The sequence below is a fragment of the Gekko japonicus genome, unplaced genomic scaffold, assembly GCF_001447785.1.
Source record: "Gekko japonicus isolate JY-2015 unplaced genomic scaffold, Gekko_japonicus_V1.1 scaffold575, whole genome shotgun sequence".
Lineage (NCBI taxonomy): Eukaryota > Metazoa > Chordata > Lepidosauria > Squamata > Gekkonidae > Gekko > Gekko japonicus.
The window spans coordinates 470,850-492,882 of NW_015174291.1; the positions used below are offsets into that span (position 1 = coordinate 470,850).

The 22,033-nt window shown below is 42.0% G+C and overlaps 1 protein-coding gene across 1 annotated transcript; it reads right to left on the reverse strand.

Moving 5' to 3' along the window:
• Window positions 1-701: 701 nt before the first annotated feature.
• On the reverse strand, window positions 702-21,554 carry LOC107121172 (pinopsin-like). The gene is made up of 4 exons (XM_015424037.1): window positions 20,984-21,554; window positions 9,284-9,615; window positions 5,279-5,515; window positions 702-1,306 (listed from the first exon to the last, which is right to left on the reverse strand). Exons 1-4 carry the CDS (start codon window positions 21,351-21,353, stop codon window positions 1,163-1,165), a joined length of 1,083 nt encoding a protein of 360 aa, XP_015279523.1. The 5' UTR covers window positions 21,354-21,554; the 3' UTR covers window positions 702-1,162.
• Between the last annotated feature and the right edge of the window lie 479 nt (window positions 21,555-22,033).

Consider the following 22,033-nt stretch of genomic DNA (forward strand, 5'->3'; position numbering starts at 1 on the left):
AGAGGAGAAGTCTTAGTGAAACGCCAGGATAAAATGCAAGAGAGACAGACAAGGCCACCCTCTGCGCCGTCTAACCTCCAGGCAAGGATAACATCCTGTTATCCAAGCACCTGCCCTCAGGCCTGACCACTTAGTAAATGCACTGAGAATGTAATACACTGATAGGGTGGAGAGCTACATGTTATCAATCACACAGGACGGCTTCTGAAAACACTCACCCCATGTCATGCCCCACCCTTTTTCCTGGCAGCATCGAGTTCCATCTGACTGACAGAGGGAGAGGAGATACATATCATACTGATATCAGGAGGTGGGGTGAGTTGAACCAGATGGTATATAAAGGGAAATATGGCACGGGGCTACTGCTTTTTGCTGGCAGGCCTCAGTACTTGGTAATAGGTAGTTCCAACCATATTTATAACCTGGTATAATAATCATTATCTCTGGAAATTAATGTTTTATGGAGCGGGAGGGGGAGGCACAGAAATCTCAGATACAGAAGTCCCAGAATCTCCACCAACTTACAAATTCCCAGGATTCTTTGCGAGAGGCCATAACAGTGAAACTAGTACAGTAAACAAAAACTGATATATAATTTACAGAGTTTATTGTATTACATTGTTAATGCATGATTATCATTTTTTTTTACCAAACTCTGTATTAAATAGTTATTTTGTAATACGTGTTCATCACTTCTGTTTTTTACCTACCTATATAAAGTAGTTATTTTGTAAAACTGAGATGGTAATTCAAATGGACAGAAGTCCATAACAGAAACAGGAACTCCACACACACATCTGGAAGATACTTCAGACACTGACAGTTATGAAACAGTCTGCTGTGATGGACAATGTTGGAAATTTTGAGGGAATTTGGGGACTCGCACCCACACAGCCAAGATCACCACTTGTCACTTGGTCATTGCTCAGGTCGGAGGCCAGTGTTTGGCACATTTGAATTGTTGCTGACATTGCTAGACAGAAGGCTCTAGATCAATGTGCTTCCAGCACTTCACCAAAGTGCTCCAGGAGTATATACATGAGATTCTAAACAATAACAATGGCAATGGCAATGGCAATGGCAAATGAGCATATAAAGCTAGAACCAGTAATGAACCACAAGCATTTCAGGCTGCCTTGTAGAGCATTTGGCCTCTCCTTGTTTATTGTCCTGAATTTGAAGCAAGTGGGTTTCTTCTGCTCTGCTGGCTGTTTGAGAATCCTGGCTCACTTTTGACCTCAAAAGTAGTTTTCATGTGCTGAGGGGGAGGCCCACATTTCACAAGGATTGTGAAACACTCGTAAAACTGAAGAGACAGAAAGGAAACAAAACAGTTGCAGGAGCATGCCAGCAGTTTGAGAGAATCATCACAGTTTATTTGTACCCACCTTGTCTATTTGTTCAGCTAGCCACAAACTCACAACTTAAAGAAAACAGCCAGTGTATTTTCCTTGTTCCTCTGGGTGAAATAATCTACCCTGACTTGTGCTTAAAGCACTGAAGCCTTTTGACTAAGGAGATGTTATAGAATGGCAGCACACATGTTTATTTATCTAAAATATTTCTGTGTTGCCTTTCTACTCAAATAGGATCCCTAAAGCATCAAACACTGAAACAGTTCAAGCATTAAAACAGTGTTTAAAATAATGTATATATAAAATATTTAAACACTTCAATTTAAAACAACATATAAACACAGTCAACATAACGAGTGAGGAGGGCCAATAAGGGTTACTGTATGCCAAACAGAATGAAAAAGTCTTCACCCACTGGTGGAAGACAACGTAGAAGGAGTTTCAAAGTTTTGTTGCCAAAACTGAGAAGTCACTTTCTCAAGTTGCCACTCATCTAGCCTCAGATGGCAGGGATACCAGAAGCAAGGCCTCTGAAGATGACCAGAGTGTACAGGTAGGTTCATATGGGAAAAGGTGGTCCTTCAGGTAAGCATGCCTCAAGCCATATAGGGCTTTATAGATCAATACCAGTAGAAAAAGCCCAGCAGGAACTCATTAGCATAATAGGCCACACCCAACAGCAGAAACTCATTAGCATATTAGGTCACACCCCTGATGCATTAGCATATTAGGCCACACCCACGCCTTCCTTTAGCTTGCTCAGGCGCCCTGTGGCTGCGGGGTGCCCGGGCAAGCCGGCCCTTGGAAGGGAGGGGGAGCAGTTTAAACTGCCTTCCTTTGGCTTGCCTGGGCGCCCCGCGGCTGCAGGGAGCCCAGGCAAGCTGGCCCTTGGAGGGAAGGGAAGGCAGTTTAAACTGCCTTCCATTGGTTTGCCAGGGCGCCCTGCTGCCGCGGGGAGCCTGGGCAAGCCGTCCCTTGGACAGGCTGGGGAAGGCAGGGGGAGGCATTTAAATGCCTCCCCGATTCTTCCAGGGTCCCCCCTGGCTCGCCCGCCTCAGAGTTGCCGGGCGGCGTTACTCTCCAGGCCTTCCCTCTATAGCCACGGACACAGAGGTTTTGGCTGTAGTGGGCGTGGCCAACTGTGAAGCCAGTCGGAACTCCATTCCTGTGCGTTCCTGCCCCAAAATAGCCCTGTTAGCACCTGGAATTGAGCCCGGAGGCAAACTGGAAATAAGTGTAGATGGAACAAGACAGTCTCTTTGACAGTCTTCAATCAATTTTCTGGTCACAGCATTCTGTAGCTTCTGGGCAGTCTTCAAGGGCAGCCCCATACTGCAGTAATCTACTCAAGATGTTACCAGGACATGCACCACAGGGGCAAGACCTTTCCCTTCCAGGAAGGGCCACAGCTGGCTGACCAGCCAAGCTGGTGAAAGGGACCCCTGGCACTGCCACCTCTTTATCCAACCTGGGTACTGAAGCAGGCTATGAACTTGCTCCTTTGGGGTGCGTGCAACCCCATCCAGAACAGAAAATATCCCAATTCCTGAGTCAAACCTTCCCCCCCCACACACACACACTAGGATTACGTTTCAGCTTGTTATTCCAACTGCTTAGGGGAGAAATTGATAGTTATCTCAGATGTTCACACCCCAGCTTTTGCGAGAAGGGGGCTGTGGTCAGTTTGGCTCTGATTAAAAATTCTCACACACTAGGATTAAGTTTCAGCTTGTTATTCCATCTGCTTAGGGGAGAAATTGACCGTTATCTCAGATGTTCACACCCCAGCTGTGGTCAGTTTGGCTCTGATTAAAAATTCTCACAGGACCTGTGGAAGGAAATGGTGGTGGGAGAGGCTAAGGGCTGGACAGGAAAGGAACCTGAAAGAAGGCAACCTAAAGGGCAGAGAGGGGAGCCAGGGTGCCTGACAGTAAATAACAGAGTGAGGCCTATGAAGCTAAAGGAGGGGCAGATGGAAATGGCAGTGGTAGAGGAAAGCTTGAGGGGCTGTGGGGTAGTAAGCCAAGGGAGCACAGGATTGCCACATCTAAACTCGGAGGAGGCTCCTATGCCTTAAAGAAGGGTATAGAGGGACCATTATACCTGCTGTAACCTCAGCCATTATTGCAGTATTGGGAACCAGCACCTGTAAGGGGGCAGTGGGGGCCAGGACTTGGAGGGGTGCTGATTTGCACATGCTGACTCGCATACTTGGTTTGCATGGTTCTGCTCTCCTGCCATTGTCTCAAAGCATGGGCAAGGAGGAGTGGGCAGTGGCTGCCATTGATGTTTGCTTATTGGATGTATTTACATACTGCCTTCCTACTACTAAAGTCAAGGGCAGGAAGAGAAGAGGGAAGAGAAGATATTCATCTGGCAAAGGCCATATATTCATCTGGCAAAAACCTTATAAAATATGCAATAAATAACTAGTATTTAAAAATATATATATCAGCAGACCACTGCGCACAATCCACTTATCAAGAACATTTCTTGGGTTTTGACCTGGTGCCAAAAAATTCAAGACAGTGTCAGACAGAGCGAAGATATTTCAAAACTGAGGTGCCACAGCAGAGAAGGCCCTGTCCTATTGATCCTTCTAGCCTACAGTCATTTCTATACTGGTGGCCAAAAGCTGCATGCAATCATTCTCTGTTGCACACTGCCACCTTGTGGCAACCTTTGGCTTTATACAACTTTGATTATGGCTGTTTGCCCACAGAGATTTTTCCTCAAGTGGAACACAGCATGCCTTGCTTTATTTGGGAGCTTCCATATGACACTACTCTCTTTCTGATCATGGCTTATGGGGCTATCAGGGCTTTCCCTTTTAAGCTGCAGCCAAGAAACACCTCCAAGCTTTCTCACAATGTCGTTTTCCATTTGATGTCTTCCAATGGTGTTGTGTCCGCTGACCGCCACCAGGGGCCAGCGTACACTCCTGAGCTTGAACCCGGCATAACAATAGGGACTAGGATCCTAGTCCCTCCACTGGGGAACCAATGGGACCGTGGCGGGAGATTTAAACCCGCCAATGGGATCCAGGGGTGTGTCCCCGGGGTGTGTATATAGTTGGCCTGCCGGCCGTTGTTCCCTGTCTTTGTTGTGTACGAATAAAGTGTGCTATGCACTACGTCAGTTTCTGTCGTTCCTCCATGTGGCGACCCACTACACAATAAATGGTTTATTTGTAGTTCCTCTTTGCTTTCTTAAATCAGGTGATTTGAGAAAGCACAGAGAAAGGACAAGGAAAACATAAAAAGACAACAAATGGAAAATGAGGACATGAGGAAGCTCATTTCATTTCACTCCATAGCTTTGAGGAATTCTTGGTTAGTTGCAACCATAGTTAGCTAAACAGGTGTGTAGTACTAAACCTCAGTTTTAAAAAACTTTGGACACCTTCTCTCATATGAACCTGCCCATCCGTTGAAATCTTCTGCAACTTAAAAAAAAAATGTATTTGCTGCATTTTAATAATTAGTGATGATTTGAATAAGTACTGCTTATTTTGAGATATGAGATTTTGTGCTGCTGTTTTGAACTGATTCTCATGCTAGTTGTTTTTCCCCAACTAATATTTCAGTTTTGTCAATTGATATTTGATATACCAATGAACTCATGTGAAATTTTGCCAGAGTTTTGGAATCATAAGTAACCAAATATTAAACCAAAGCAATATCAGCAAAGCCCTCAGAGTTTTTCCTGGGCTGACTTTCAGCCTAATCCCCTAACCTCTTAAACTGCTAAAATATTTTAATTCGAACAGAGTCCTAGAAGCGCCAGGGGTCACCCCCAATATGCTAAAAAAAAAGTAACATTTCTCTTCTGATTTCTTGCAGCAGCAACCTGCTAATCATGGCCAGCAGAGGAATACAAAGTTTTTCTGTACAAGAACAAATGCAGAAAAAACAGAGCCTTACCTGTTTGTTCAAGAGCACATAAAGGATGGGGTTAACACACAGGCTGGCTTTTGCCAAAATGGAAGGGATGATGCTCACTGCTGGTGAGATCATTCCAGGCTTGCCAAAAGTTGCAATCAGAGAGACTATCCCATATGGCATCCAGCAAAGGAAATAACAGGTAACCATGGCTACTACCATAAACAGAATGTGGTGCTCCCTTTTCTGAATAGATGTTTGGTGAAACCTAGAAACCTGCTAAAACAAGACAGCACAGATAACTTACTTATACCCACACATCCCCCCCACTGCTCTGTACCCTCTCATACAAAAAGCACATCATCTCTGCTTCCTCTAGACTACTTTAGTGCCATTTAATTCCTTAATGATTGGAATGTTTACAAGCATTCCATGACACCTGTTTTGCTAATAAACATCAATGCTGAAACCCTCCCCACCATTACAGCCAAATGTCTGAGAGTCTGCTTGGCTAAAATATTATACCCAATGCAAGTAGGCTTTGTCCCAGGGAGGCAGGGGGCAAATTATACTTGTCTTCTTATAAATGTAACAGCTTCCAGTGAAGGAATGTCCTTGCCTTGGATTTGGAGAAAGCCTTTGATAGATCGCAGTAGGATTTAATTTAATTAACGTTGAATTTCTTAGATTGTTAGAGCTATTATATGAAGAACCTAGAGTTTGTTAGGTAATGAGATTCAAAATAGCAGAATTAGATTAAAGCAGCCAGACACGTGTATTTTGTCTATAAAAAGATAACTTTACTAAAGATTAGGTAAAGAATACTTGGATTACAAAAGTAAAATAACTCATCCTTACTAGCTCTAAGCTACATGTTGCTTCTCTAAGAACTTAACTTGTGACTCAGGCTGATTCTGCATTGGCTTTTCCCTCCATTATTTTACAAAACCCATGTTGGAACAGAAATTCCCCTCTGCATTGCATGCTGGTTTCACTTTCTTTGATTACTGGGTTTTATGGTAGCTTCCACACTCCATGCCAGTTTCAAGTTCTTTGATCATAGGATTTTATTGTACCTTCTGCATGGATTTATGGCCATTTTATGGCTGTTCAGGGGTGCTTTTGCAGTCAGTACGGCATTGCCCTGAGGTATTTGAATGTGATTTTGAGGTGCACTTTTTCCTCCCAATTGACAAAATGTGGAGCGAATGCTAGATGCAGAATCACCCTCAGAGAGAAAACTTCATGAACAAAGACCAATAAGTTGAAACCCTATGCTCTCTCCCTTGGCTCATCCCCAAACTATTGATTAACCAATTGGAGATTCCCAACACTAGCTAATTATGCATTCTGTCACCTTGCTCTAGCAGGAAAAACATGCAGACAATACTATTGGATCCCGAACTATAAACTGGCATGCATAACAAATGGGGAAATGCTTTCATGACAAACAGGAAGAGAACTCGCAAATATCCCAACAGAGCTCAGGTTATTTGTAATAGATTAATGTTTCCCTTTCCCTTAATTTTTAGAAGGACAAGACAAAGTTGCCCCCTCTCTCCCCTTTTGTTTGGCTTGCACTGTCTGTCAAAGGACAGGCATCTCAGGCATAAAATTCTTCGAACAAGAAACTAAGTTATCCTTACATGCCTATGATGTTCTCTCTTTTTTTTACCTGATCCTGAATCTTCTGTTCCCAAATCTATCTATTTAACAGAGGAATACAGCCAGGTTTCTTGGTTATACAATTACCTGGACAAAAGCATTTGCCTTGCTTCTAGGTAGGCTGCTTCTAAACTCTGTAGAAACTCCAGCTGCAGTGTTAGAAGAGTCAAACAACACAAATATACACTGCAAAAACCTTTTATAAGTTAATGTGTTCTATTTGTTCCATCTTATAAAGTGCATTGTGTGTTATTTATAATATTCTAAAACAGGTATATATTCATTACATGCAATATCAACAATAATAATCAGTTTATACAATTCTAATAACTACCAGTCAATTTACATCCTTTTTATTGTTGATTGTGTAAAAAGGATGTAAATTGTATAAAAAGGATGTAAATTGACTGGTAGTTATTAGAATTGTATAAACTGATTATTATTGTTGATATTGCATGTAATGAATATATACCTGTTTTAGAATATTATAAATAACACACAATGCACTTTATAAGATGGAACAAATAGAACACATTAACTTATAAAAGGTTTTTGCAGGTGGAAAGACAGGAAATCATAAATACATTTCCTTTTAGATGGGTAATGAAAACCTGGAGACATCTAGGTATATATGTCCCATTAGATCTGAATGATTTATTTGATTGTAATTATAAACCATTGATAAATTTAATAAATAATATGCTAAATTCATGGTCAAAGACAATTTTATCTTTTTTTGAAAAAACAGAATTGATAAAAACAATAATTCTTCCTAATGTTTTGCTTTTATTCCAAAATCTACCTATTAGTATAAAAAGTCAAGTATTCCAGGAGTGGCAGAGAATGCTGTCTCAGTTTTTGTGGCAAATGAAGAACCCTCATATAAATTTCAGATTACTTACACGACCCTTGAAAGAGGGAGGGCAGGGACTGCCTAATTTAAAACTATATTATGAAGCAGCACTATTGAAGCACGCATTATTATACACTCACCCAGAATCTGGTAACGTCTGGGTTCAAATAGAGAAAAGTTATACCTCCCCTGGTTTGTTAAATGAAGTCTTTTGGGCTTCACCAAATAATAGACCTAAATCAATAAGGGGGAATCTATTTTTGAAAACTACTTTAGAAGTGTGGGATAGAAATAGGGAAGTATTACCTCTGGGTATTTCTACAGAAGCAGTTTTTTAAGGTCAGGTTTGGTTTCCCCCTGGACAGGGGGTAAACACATATAAAAACTGGAGAAATGTGGGAAAATTTAGAATTAGAGATTTATGTTTTCAAAGGAAAAAATGGACTAGAGAACAAATGGCAGAGAAATATAATGTGGAAATACCATGGTTTCAAGAGCAACAAATATCTCATATGATCGCCACCAATGGCATAATAGAGAACTCAAATCGCCCATTAATGGCTTTTGAAACTTTAATTCATAAAAAACTGACGGAACAAAAAGGAATTGTATTTCTCTTGTATAAGTCCTTGGCATTTTTGCGATGGTCTAAGATTTCAGCACAACAACATGCCTGGCATAAAGATCTTGAGATGGACATTTCTTTGGAACAATGGAATAAAATATGGAATTCGGGTTTATATACTACTACAGCATTACGTTTTCAAAATTATAAGATCTTTTCAAGATGGTACATGACTCCTCTTAAATTGTTTCATTCAAAAATATTGAAGGACCCTATGTGTTGGAAGGGATGTGGACAGCTTGGATCGTTGTTTCATTGTTGGTGGTCATGTCTAAGAATACAGGAATACTGATCAAAAATAATTTTATAGATAGAGGAGATTATGGATATTCAGATTCCTAAAACCCTGTTGGGAATTATTTTAAATGGTTGGAATAAGGGTCAATTTACATGTACTATAAGGGAGCTTATTGATTTACTGTTAATCGCAGCGAAAACAATATTGGCACAAGTCTGGAAAACAGATAAAATACCATCTCTTAGACAGTGGTTCTTGAAGGTATGGAAGATAAGTTGCTATGGATAAAATAGCAACACAAATAAGAGAAAAGGAGAGTACAAAATGTAAAGAAAACTTTACCAAAAAATGGTTCAGATTTTTTGATTATATTAATAAAACAAATGATACAGGTAGTGCCTTACCTGCAAAGTATGTTAATTTTGCATATTATTGAGATTTATTTATTGTTGAAATGGTTATTTGAAGAAATGAGATGCAATATTTTGATATTTTATAAAAATAAAGTTATAAAAGGTTTTTGCAGTGTATATTTGTGTTGTTTGATGCTTCTAAACTCTGACATCAGCAGTTGTCCAGATTTAAATGTCACTGTGCTACTCATACAACCTGGCCAAAGCCAAAAGTTTATATAATCAGAGAAGCTGCAGGGGTGAGTAGCCTTACCAGTCTGATGGCTTGCAGGATTCTCCCATAGCAATACATCATGGTCAAGAGGGGGACGAGAAGGCAAAAGACAAAGAGGCAGATGACATAAGAGATGTTGCTGGGAGTCCTGAGGTGCCAAGTGATGGAGCAGCTAATGCCAGGCCCTTCGGGGCCATAGCTGCTCCAGCCAAAGAAAGGCGGCAAGGTCCAGATCAAGGAGTAGAGCCAGGATGTAGCTATGCACAGCCAGGACTTCTGGTAGCTAGACACGTTTGCCTTGGTGTGTCTTTGCAGGACTATCACATAACGTTCATAGGAAAGGATGGAGAGTGAGACCAGGGAGACAATGCCTGACAAGAGAAAAGAGACTCCGTCCCAATTAACAAGTTAACAGCTTGCATTTGCCCATCTCATGGCCTAAGTCAGCCTGTGGCACATGCAAAAAATATCATACCCATCTCTTCTAACAGGAATGCTACTGTGGGGTGTCACATGATGAGATAACCATCTCCAGGCTCTTGTATAACTGACGACTAAGGACAGGTTTCTTTAATGGCTTCAGATGTTTGGCAGCTGTGAGCTACCAGACACACCCCATGTCCTTGGGTGAGGGCTGGGGGGAAAACAGCTTGGCAGCTGACACGGAGCCTGTGAAGGAGGACAGAGCCTGTGTTTTGGAACCAGCTGACAAGAAGCAGCTTCTGTGTGTCTGTGTCTGTGTCTGTGCCTGTGAGAGAGACAGATCCAAGGGCTGCAGATGGTTTGCCTTGAGAGAGGAAATTGATGCTGCTCTAAAGGCTACACTCCTGCTAGTTTATAAATAAATATTAACAAAAAATGCTCCTACTCACAAGGCTGACCCCCCCCCCCAAGTTTCTACTACTCTGGGGTAGAAATTTTGCAACTACCATCAGTGAAAAGAGCCACATGGCTACGGTGTACCCTCTTTGCCACCCCACCAAACACATACACATGCTGAGATATAAGTATAAGTAAGCGTATAACTATAACCTCTTTAATAACTGGGATACCTCTGAGCACATAGGGTGGCCTCTCCATCCCACTGTTGAACCATAGCCAGCCCTTGCGTTTCTAGAATGAGGTGAAGGGCTTGCGAACTGGACTTATGACACAAAACAGTGTGCAAGCTTTCACATTCTCCAGAAAACTTTATGAGGCTGGGTGTTAAAACTGCCCTTTTATGTTGAACTCTAGTGCTGCAAGAGAGGGGGGGGGGTTAGAACCTTCCCCTGTGCTCAGTGGGAACCAGCTGCCAACCCCACCAGGTGGTAGCCCTGAAACATGTGGCCCAGGTGCCACATTGAGGAACAGTGTGCAGAAGAGCCATAAGCAGCATGTAAGAGTCACATGTGGCTCCTGAGTCACTGAATAAAATTGATCTAACATATTTTTATCCTTCCATTCCTTCAAGAAACTCAACGTGGTATACATAACACTCCCCTCCATTTTACCCTCACAATAACCCTGCAAAAGAGGACAGATTAAGAGAGAGAGGGACTGGTCCGAGGTAACCCACAAGTTTCATGGCAGAGTTTAACTTAGAACCAGACTCTCTCCAGTTCTAGCCTGACACTCTCTAACCATTACATCACACTGGCTGATATGACTATTAAGGATATACCATCTGGGAACTCAATAAGGGACCTGTGGGTGGGGGAACAATTTGGAAATCCAGGATTCTTTAACTTCTCAGAGAAGTGAGCAGGACAACCCCCACCTTTGTCCTTTGCATGCCATCAGTCTGTCAAGGTCAGTATTGTCTAAATCAGGGATGACCAAACTTGCTTAACATTAGAGCCACATAGAATAAACATCAGATGCTTGAGAGCCAAAAGACATGAAAAAATATTTTGTTGTTGTTCAGTCGCACAGTCGAGTCCGACTCTTCACGACCCCATGGACCAGATCACGCCAGCCCTTCCTGTCTTCCGCCGTCCTCTGGAGTTTGCTCAATTTCATGTTCGTTGCATCTATGACACTGTCTAACCATCTCATCCTTTGCCGTCCCCGTCTTCTTTGACCTTCAATCTTTCCCAGCATCGGGGTCTTCTCCAGTGAGTGCTCCCTTCTCATTTGGTGGCCAAAGTATTTGAGCTTCAGTTTCATTATCTGGCCTTCCAAGGAACAGTCAAGGTTGATTTCTTTTAGGATTGACTGATTTGATCTTCTTGCAGTCCAAGGGACTCTCAAGAGTCTTCTCCAGCCCCATAGTTCAAAAGAATCTATTCTTCTGCGCTCGGCCTTCCTTATAGTCCAACTCTTGCAGCCATACATGACTACTGGGAATACCATTGCTTTGACCGTGTGGACTTTTGTTGGCAGGGTGATGTCTCTACTTTTTATCATGCTGTTTAGGTTCGCCATCGCTTTTCTCCCAAGGAGCAGGCGTCTTTTAATTTCATGGCTGCTGTCAGGGGATATCTGGGATTTGTTTGTTTTTAACTGTCTGTCTGTCTGTCTGTCTATCTGTCCTTAACTGAACGCTGTTTTGGAAAAGGGAGTTACTCCCCATTATTCCTGAAAGGGGGGCTATTGCAGAGCTTCTCCCCTTCAGAAGAGATCTGTTCTGTATTGTTTAATCTCTCCATGGAGGGAGTTAGACTGTTTTCTGCCGTTTTCATCTCTCTCCCCACAGAGAGAGATCTGTTTTCATCTCTCTCCCCACAGAGCGAGACCTGTTCTGTTCTGATTTGGGAAAGCTTTCTGTTGTTCTGTTCTGAATTTAAGAAAGCTTTCTGCTGTTTTGTATCATAGGAACTGGTTACTGAAAAACTGTTTTGAATCTGTGTGTGCTTTTACAATATTGCTGTATCAAAAAAATAATAAGTCTGGCTTGTTCAACAATGCATAATGCAATTATTATTGTTTCTTAAAATTGGGCAGCTTCTTGATGTTCAGTGTTAAACTGGCTAAGTTACAGGAACCTTGGGTCCCTCAAAGATGTTGCCAGAGCTCTAGAAGATATCAAAACTGAATAGGTTTGCTTCTGGGAAAATGGAATTCCTTTATCCAGGTCTGACTTTGCCATCATGCTTTTAGTATCTTCTAAAATTGTTAGCTTGTTGCGAGACTTGGATGTTACAGAACCGGGTTATGAAAGACCTTAATTTTCAAACCCCTGAAAATAATGTGGTTATACAGTGCTTGAATGAAGGTCTTATTATATTGGTCAAAAGCTGTATATTGCTTGTACACTGGAAGTCTTGACCTTGTTCTTCTTGATGTTAGTAGGTTTTAATCAGCATCGCTTACTGGCTGATGCCTTGTTACATGTTGTGAATATTTTACTGAGATTGGGATACTATCCTTATTTGTTCAGTCCGAGTGCATCTCTCTGAAGGCTTAGTAGCTGGTGTTGGAAGACAGTTTATCCATTTAAACTCACTGGTGGGAGTCCTGGGGAAAGGTAGTCCTAGGCTGATTTCGCACTAGAGCTGCCTCGATGTTGTGCCGCCGTTTGCCCGGATACTCTTGGTCAATTTCACACCCGAAGCTGCGGGGCTGCATTTGACCTGCGGCTCCACCCGATTTCCTCCGCAGTTTCGTGATCCTCAAAAAACAGGATCACAAAACTGCGGGGGAAATCGGGCAAAGTTGTGAGTCAAAATGCAGCCCCACAGCTTCAGGTGTGAAATTGACCAATAGTATCGGGGCAAACGGCGGCGCAACATCGAGGCAGCTCTAGTGCGAAATCAGCCTAGACTAATGGGAGGATTGACAAGCAACTGTAGATGCACGTCTCCTCCACATATTCTGTTCTGAATCTGCTTTCTGTTCTCTCCAGAGGGAGAGAGTTGGGTTATAGCCAGGAAACTGTTCTGAATCTGTATATGTGTCAGTGTCTGTGTGCCAAACGTTAGACCCTCTTGCGTTTGTCTTAAAAACTGGCACTGTTATTTGGGAAACGTGCTTTGGAATCTGGAAAAGAATTCATTGTTCTGTGTGTGTGTGCGCTTTGGAGTGTGGGAAAAATTAGTATTGTTACAGCTGAAAGATTCATTGTGTATCCTGCCTGCCTGTTTTGAAATCTGAAAAATTTATTGCAGCCTGTTTTTGGAACTCTGGAACTTTGCTATCAAACTTGGAAAGAGTTGTGTAGAGAAAATACATTTTGAGTTACCTTTTTGTCTCCAGATGCCACTCAAGAGGAAAATGAATGCTCCGTACTTTGAGAATGCCCGAGATGGTAGAATAGACTCAGGCTCAATTGTTAATAGAGATAGTTTAGCTGCCACCTGCCTTCCATCCCAGACATCCAATCACAGTTTAATATCAGTAGCAATGGTGGATCCAGTAAACTTCGTTTCACCCTCACCATATGAAGCTGTACAGTCTTCTTTAAAAGAAAAGACCTTTCAGGAAAGATTGACTCAAAGCTTGTTCTTGCAGCTTCTCTGATTGGGAGGGGCTGAGAGCTCAGAATGTTCGAATCCACTGGATGGCAGTTGAAGAAAATGGACGGTTGAGAAGAGGCTCAGAGAGAAGAGGGAGAAGGCAGTTACCTTAAGAGAAGGAAGGAAAAGAAAGGAGCTTTCTCTTGTAAAGTAATTGAATAGGATAGGATATGATAAGATAACATGGTTATTTTGTCTAACTTTGTGGATTATAGTAACTGCATAATGCTGAGGCTGTACCTATCAAGAATCTTGTAGTGGTAACTTCAGGAAACTGAAGTTCGTTTTATTCTTGCAAGTTTCAGAATATAACCATATGATCAATGGATTATAAAATCAGAGATTTTCAGCCTTTTATTATCAGTTCACTTCAGTGGTTGCTCTATTTAATATTTGTTATTGTGGTTTGTTACCTATAGAGCTGTGGTGGCTCAAGTGGTTAAGATGCTGAACTGCAGGCTGTGGAAGGTCAGTAGTTCAGCAGTTCGAGACCCAGGTGCCGCATGACGGAGGGAGCTCCTTTCTCTAGTTCCAGCTCCTGCCAACCTGGTACTTCGAAAGCAAGAAATTGCAAGTAGATAAATAGGTACCACTTCGGTGGGAAGGTAACAGCATTCCATGCACCTTGGTGTTTAGTCATGCCAGCCACATGACCACGGAAATGTCTTTGGACAGCGCTGGCTCTTCGGCTTTGAAACGGAGATGAGCACCGCATCCCGAGAGTCGGATTCGACTGGCTTTCGAGCAAGGGAAACCTTTACCTTTACCTTACCTATATTGTTAGTTATTACTTACATTAAAAGTTAAGTGCTTTACTATCTTAATGCTAATTATCTCTCCCTTATATATAAAAGCATAGTATTCTACTCTACAGGATTGTGCTGAGTGTTTTCTCAGATTAGGCTGGGGAAACACACACACTCATACAGAATTATTTTCTGTACATCACTGAGACTAGCTTTCCACCACTTAATGGAATCCTTCTTACCTTTTACAGCTTCCATTACTTTGCTTGTTAACTATGCAGGCTTTTTTCTATACCAATTTGTGCCTTTCCTACCCTGTGGTATATATCTTTTCTGAGCTACTAGGATTGAAGTTTTAAATTATCTCCAAGCTTCCCCAGTGGTTTTGACCCTTTCTACTTCTCCTTTCAGAAGCTGTGGAGTTAGAACCAATACACAAGGAAATAGGAGAAATCTCAAAGCAAATCAAAACAGATACAGAAGAAATTAAGGCGGAAATAGCGAAAATTATGAATAACACAAATAGACTGGAAGAAAAAGTAGATGATCTAGACATGGAGGTACAGGAACGAAACTCTAAAACAGAGAAGTTAGAGGAGACACTAATAATGCTGGAAATGGAAAAATCTGGGGTTATTCTCAGATTTCAAAACATACCAGAACAATTAAACACAAAGCTGAAAGAAGAATTAGTATGTAATATAACTGAACAATTTAATATGGGAACAGAAAAAGAACTGGCTGAAGATATAGAAAACATTTATAGGAGAAACTCAGCGTACGCGAAAAGACGTAAAATTCCAAGGGAGGTGCAAGTCAAATTTTATAATAAAAAGACAAGAGACAAGATACTGCAAGAAGCAAATACAAAACAACTAATAATAGAAGACGCAGAAATTAAGATCCTAAAAGACACACCGTGGAGGGTCAGAGACAAAAGAAAAAATTATACAATACTAACACAACTATTAAGGGAAAACAAAATAATGTACAGGTGGTTGGTGCCAGAAGGGGTGCTATTCACTTATAAATCCAAAAGATATAGGATCGACTCTCTCTTTAAAGTAGAACATTTCTTAGAAAAGGAAGGAGAAGATCTAGGATGGCAGAAAGGGGAGGAAGAAAGAGAAAGAGAGGAAGAGGAGAAGGAAGAGGAAGAAGAGGAAACACAGTTTGACATAGCAGCACAACCCAGTGAGATAGAGGACGATAAAAACGGGAAAAAGGAGAAAAAGAAACAGCAGCTAAGATTTAGAGCAGAGTCACAAATATGTACAAGACTTCAAATTTAAAAAAATAGTTGCAAAGGACAAGAAATAAGATGGCGGGAAAATTAAATTTAATATCTATAAACGTAAATGGTCTAAATTGCCCACAAAAAAGAAGAAGAGTGCTATATCAAATCAGCAAGATGCGCTCAGATATCACATGTTTACAAGAAACACACATAAAGGAAGAGCATACAAAGTACTTAGAATATAAAAAAATAGGTATTCCATTTATCGCATCAGATAAGGTAAAAAAAAGAGGAGTGGTAATTTATGCGAAAGAAAAGTTGCTCCCGGAATTAATTTATAAGTCCAAAGATGGTAGAATAATAATTATAAAGATAAACAGAAATGGAAGAACTACATGGATTGCAAATATTTACGCACCAAATCAGAATCAAGAAAATTTCTTCAAAGAATTAAAGGAGGTTTTAACCAAAGACAACCCAGAAGAGATATGTATTGCAGGAGACTTTAATGGCGTTTTTGATCCTATAGAAGATAGAAAGAAAACCAGAAAAACGCTTAAAGCAGGAACAACACTCCCAAAAACCTTTTTATTAACAGCGGAAGAATTAAGCATGATAGACATATGGAGAACAAGAAATCCAGGAAAAAGAGATTACACATACTTTTCCGCGAGACATGACTCGTGGTCTAGAATTGACATGATGTGGATAACTATAGGCATGGCAAAGGATGTGCTAGAAACTGAAATTCTCCCTAAGACATTCAACACATTCGCAGACCATAACCCAATGTGGTTAACACTACAGGAACCACAAAAAAAACCAAGATGGAGACTAAACACGGGAATGCTAATAGACAAAAAATTTGTAAAAGAGATCAAAAAAGAAGTGAAAGAATTTATAAATGTTAACAGAACAGAAAATATGCCGTTAACTATTATATGGGACACCTTGAAAGCAGTGGTGAGAGGCTTATTTATAAGACATCAAGCATGGAAAGGAAAGCTAAAACGTGAAAACCTAAAAAAACTGACAAAAGAGCTTAAAGTGGAAGAAGCAAAATGGAAGAGTAAGGGGGTTGTGGAGGAAACAAAAATTAAGATAAAACACATCCAACACCAAATAAACTTAATATTAACACAGGAAATAGCTAACCAAATCGAATATACCAAAGCGTATTATTTTGAGAATGCGAATAAACCAACACGCTGGTTAGCCTATAAACTTAGGAAAGAGAAAGAAAAAAGGACAATCTCAAGTCTAAAGAAGGTAAATCAAGAAATAAAACACAACCACCAGGATCTGAAAAATATTGTGGAAGAGTTCTACAAAAAACTATATAGTCAATCACCAACAGATCAGAAGGAAATTAAAGAATTTCTTGAAAAGCATAATACAAAGAAATTTAATGAAGAACAAAGAATAAGGTTAGAAGTAGTAGAAATATTGTTATAGAGTTATACACTACAGTGATGTATCTACTACTGATAAGCAAAAGAGTAGCTAGCAAAAAGTCCACTAATAGGAGAGGGAAGAGATGGAAACACAAGAACATAAGAACCCTGCTGGATCAGACCAATGGTCCATCTTGTCTCGCGACGGAAACAGGAAACTTACCCACATCATGGAATGAAGCATTAATATCTCTAATTCCCAAACCAAAGACAGAAGCAAATGAGATAAAGAACTATAGGCCAATATCACTCCTAAATGCGGATTACAAGATATTCGCGACAATATTAGCAGTAAGATTAAAAAAGGTGCTAACACAAGTAATAAACAGAGACCAATCAGGCTTCCTACCAAAACGTCAAATAAAAAACAACTTAAGAATAATAGTAGATATAATAGAATATTATGAACAACATCCAGGAAGTCAAATGGCAATGGTTTTTCTAGATGCGGAAAAAGCATTTGACAACGTAACCTGGGACTTTTTGAAAAGCAAGTTAAACCAATGGGAGTGTGGCGATAAATTTCAGACCCTGATAAATGCCATATATAAAGAACAATGGGCAAAGATAATCGTGAATGGAGATTTAACGCAAAATATCCCGATACAAAAGGGAACAAGACAAGGCTGCCCACTCTCACCTCTACTATTTATATTTGGTATTGAAACTTTAAACGATATGGTGAGGGAAAATGCAGGGATAACTGGTCTTAAACTAAAAGGTGAACAGTATAAACTTCTAGCATTTGCGGATGATCTGGTATTTATCCTGGAGGACCCCATAGCCTCGATTGGACACTTATTGAATACTATACAAGTATATGGGGAAAAAGCAGGTCTCAAAATAAATTTAGGAAAGACGAAAATAATAACAAAAAACTGTAACAAAATGGACACAAAAAATTTGCACCAGATATCCAATATAGAAGTAGTAAAAAAGGTAAAATATTTAGGTATTAACATTACAAACAATAATCTGAACCTCTACGATAATAACTATAAAGTGAGCCACAGCAGTATCCTTTTTACACTGTACTTTTTACAGCTCTGCAAAGTCCTTTTTGAGATACAGAACCAGAACTGTACACAGTATTCCAAATGAAGCCGCACCATAGATCTATATGGGCATTACAATATCATCAATTTTATTCTCAATCCCTTGTCTAATAATTCCTAACATAGAGTTTGCCTTTTTCACTGCTGCAACACACTGGGTTGACACTTCCACTGAGTAATAATAATTATTATCATCATATGGCATTGTGTGTTGAATAGCCAGGAGATCCAAATATTGTCTGGCAGCCGCAAGTTCTAGCTCTTAGCATTATGCATTATGAAGCTGTGGAGAGCTCTATACTGAGGATGGCAGAAATAACCAGCCAGTTCCCGCTTCCCATCTTAAACAAAACAAAGCATAAATGTTTTCAGTGTTTCTAGTGCATTCATCTTAAGCCAGCACACCTCATGAATGCACTAGAAACACTGAAATCATTTATGCTTTGTTTTGTGATGGGAAAGTGGGGACTGGCTGGTTATTTCTGCCATCCTCAGTATATAGCTCTCCACAGCTTTATTCATACACAAAACTACCACAAACTCCTCACGGGAAATGCAACTGGAAAAAATAGCAAGGCATTTGAAAAAGTGGGGGAGGCTGCAAAGGGAAAAACCATCCTTTTGAAGTATCTGGTTGAGGCAGGCAAATAGGGACATTTCACAGATGAAAAAATTAATTGCATCATATATGGACATCAAAGGCTACGGATGAGATGGCTGCAGAGATATGGATGCCCGGGAGAATTTGGCAGAACAAGGGTACCCTTTGTCACTTTTTTCCACAGCCAGAGCTCAAACCAAGAAGATAGCCATTTTCAATCATGGAAACAACCAGGGTGGGGGATGGTAACCTCCATCTTCCCCTGAATTGTCACCTCAGTCCAGATCCTCCTTCCCCACCAGCTATTTTTGCAGTTTAATTTACATGTCAGGGTCCCCAATGCTTCGTGTAGTTTTGTCCTCCGAATATATTTAATGGGCGCCACTGATTGCTACTTGATATGTTGTTACTGACTGATGTTATGCTGGATTTTTAATGATTGCTGACATTATGTCTAACTATCGTATTGTGTTATTTTACTTATTGTTGTAACCAATGTTCCCTCTAAGCTGTGGAGTCTTGTGAGCCAAAAATTCTATTTTGTGAGCTACTGGCATTAAAGTTGTGAGCAGGCAATCTGGCTACTGCATAAGTCAGTTGGCCTTGGAGTCATCCTTCCTGAGCTATGACAAAAATGTGAGCTGGAGGCTAAAAAACTGTGAGCTAGCTCACACTAACTCAGCTTAGAGGGAACATTGGAATCCACCCTGAGCCTTGCTGTGCAGGGGAGGGAGAGCTAGAAATCAAATAAATAAATAAATCATATTGAGATTCACTCTTTCAAATTCTACCCTGTTGAGGGTGGGTCTCACCCTCTCTGAGTGAGACAATTACTGTTTTGATTGGATCATATTTTTAAATCATCCAAACTTTGGAACTTATCCCCCACCACACACACATACCCCTTCCTGTTGTAACTATTAAATGGACAGATACTTCAGTGCCTCTGATGAAGTGAGTTCTGAGTCTGACTCACAAAAGGCAATGCTGGCACAACTTCTTCCAGGTGCCACTGGACTCCTGTTTTCCTTTGCGGCTGCAGACTCATAATTGCCTCTCTGGAATTATCACACTTTACCCTGTCTCTGGAATGCCAGACTGAGGGAAGAGATCTGCAATCACCATTCTAGGGGGAGAAACACCACAGGTTGTTTCCATCACCCTCTCCCCTCCTTCAAGTAGGACAGTGATTCGAGGGCATAGTCCTGTACAAAACTTAAATGCTAAAATGATTAAGGTGTTCTAATTTAGGAGTACAATAAGTAAGCTCTGCTACAGCATAAGGACTGAACAGTGCAATCTGGAGCACTTTCCTAGGAGTAGTAGAATAGACCCAAATAGGACTCTGAATAGACCTGTTTAGGATGACACTGTCATAGAATGAGCTGTCATCCAGGAGGCTGCCAGTTCAAATTTCATCTCAGGCACAGAATTGGCCCTAGGCTAATAATCTTACAGCTGTTCATATTTTCTTAAGATGTTAATACTGATACTACAATTATGGTTGCAGAATTCTTAGCAGAATCAGCCGCACTTAGATACAGTCTTTTTACATAATATGCATATTTTATTGTCTAAATTTCCTTACTGGAATTAAATGCTTCTTAAATGTATTTATTCTATCCTATTATGCCATTAAAGGTGTCTGAATCTGAATCTGGCCCTAGGCAAGCTATTTTCTACCAGCCTCTCATCAAAGAGGAAGATAATAATACTGGCCTACCTTACTGAGCTGCTGTAAGGATTACTCTGAGAATCAATATGACATGCTTCGAATGCAAAAGCACTGCAGACATGCCAAGTACACATGTCCTTCCTCAAGGCAGGGAGCCTTGGCTCATTCAGTTCCTGGCACCTCCAGTTAAAGGATTCCCGGCAGCAAACCTTAGGGGTGGTCTGTCTCTGCCTGCGATCTTGGAGAGGCGCTGTCACTGGAGCTAGGCAACTCGGACTGGAGGATGCGAAACAACCCCCCCCCCCCCCGAATTATTTCTGTGGGCGGCAGCAGCCTTCTCTCTCTTTGGTGTGGTTTTCACCGAGGAGCGGCGGCGGCAGCTCGGAGTGGACAAATCAAGCAAGGATTCCCCGCTTACCCAAGTGGCGTCTTCTTGCTACCCCAGCCCGCCATCTCCCCCTCCGCTTTCGGCGGCCCCAGGTGTGAACGGGAAGCTGCCTCACCTGCCGGGATCCTTGAATGAAACTTAACTTACCCAGGAAGGCGTTCACGAAGCCGTACCACTGGCAGGCTGCCCGACCCAGGAGCCAGCGGCCGTGCACGCTGGCGGCGAAGCTGAGCGGGGTCCCGAAGACGCACACCAGGAGGTCGCTGAGGCTGATGTTGAGCAGGATCAGGTTGATGGGCGTGCGGACGGCCCGGAACCTGGCGAAGATCAGCACGACCAGGAGGTTGTTGAGGCAGCCGAGGAGCAGGATGACCCCCAGGCACACGGCCACCGCCACCAGGCCCTTGCGACCCAGGCGGTCCTCAGCCGAAGCCTGCAGCGGACCCTCTACGCTCAGGTTGCCGCCGCTTCCCCTCGCGCTCTGGTTGAGGCTCTGGTTGCCTAGAGCTGGGTGCATGGCCGCGGCAAGGGCGCGCTGTCAAGTCGGGAGGCTGATCTGGCACCCGGTGCGCCTTTACGCACGCTCTTGGGTACTGGGCGCTGTGCGTTCTGGTCTGAGACAAACCTGGGAGCGCAGCTCCATTTTTCTCCTGGCGTCAGGGAATCGCGGTTCCCTGGAGAGTGCCCGAGAGGACATTCGAGCCCTCGCCCAGGAAAACACGCGCCCAGCCTTCTGTTCGACTTACATGGGCGGTGACGCCCTGCCCTCTGGGCCCTGACCATCCCCGAGGCCCCGTTCCGTGAAACTGTGTATGAAAGGCACTGGCCGAGGATCTAATCAGCACCGTGGGCCAAGGCCAGCTCCCCAGGGCAGATGCGCTCTTTCTATCTGGATTGTCCATGCCGGACCAGAACCAAGTGCGCTGTGGGTGGTCCAGCTTGCCCTGAGTTGAAGACGGGACAGTGCCAGAAGCAAAAAGACGCTGGCCGGTCGAGTGAAGATCATTCCTTGTACCATCGTGTCCTGGACTGATCTCATGCCGACTTGATAAGCGGGTGCAAAGTTGCGGTCCCAGAACTAGGGCGAGATACCGCGCAAGGGGATAATGACACACCAAGGGTGTTTTTCTTTCTCGAAAGTGCTTTTCCCACGTGGATGCAGCGGAGGATCTGGACCCCAGACGGCTCCCTGACTTT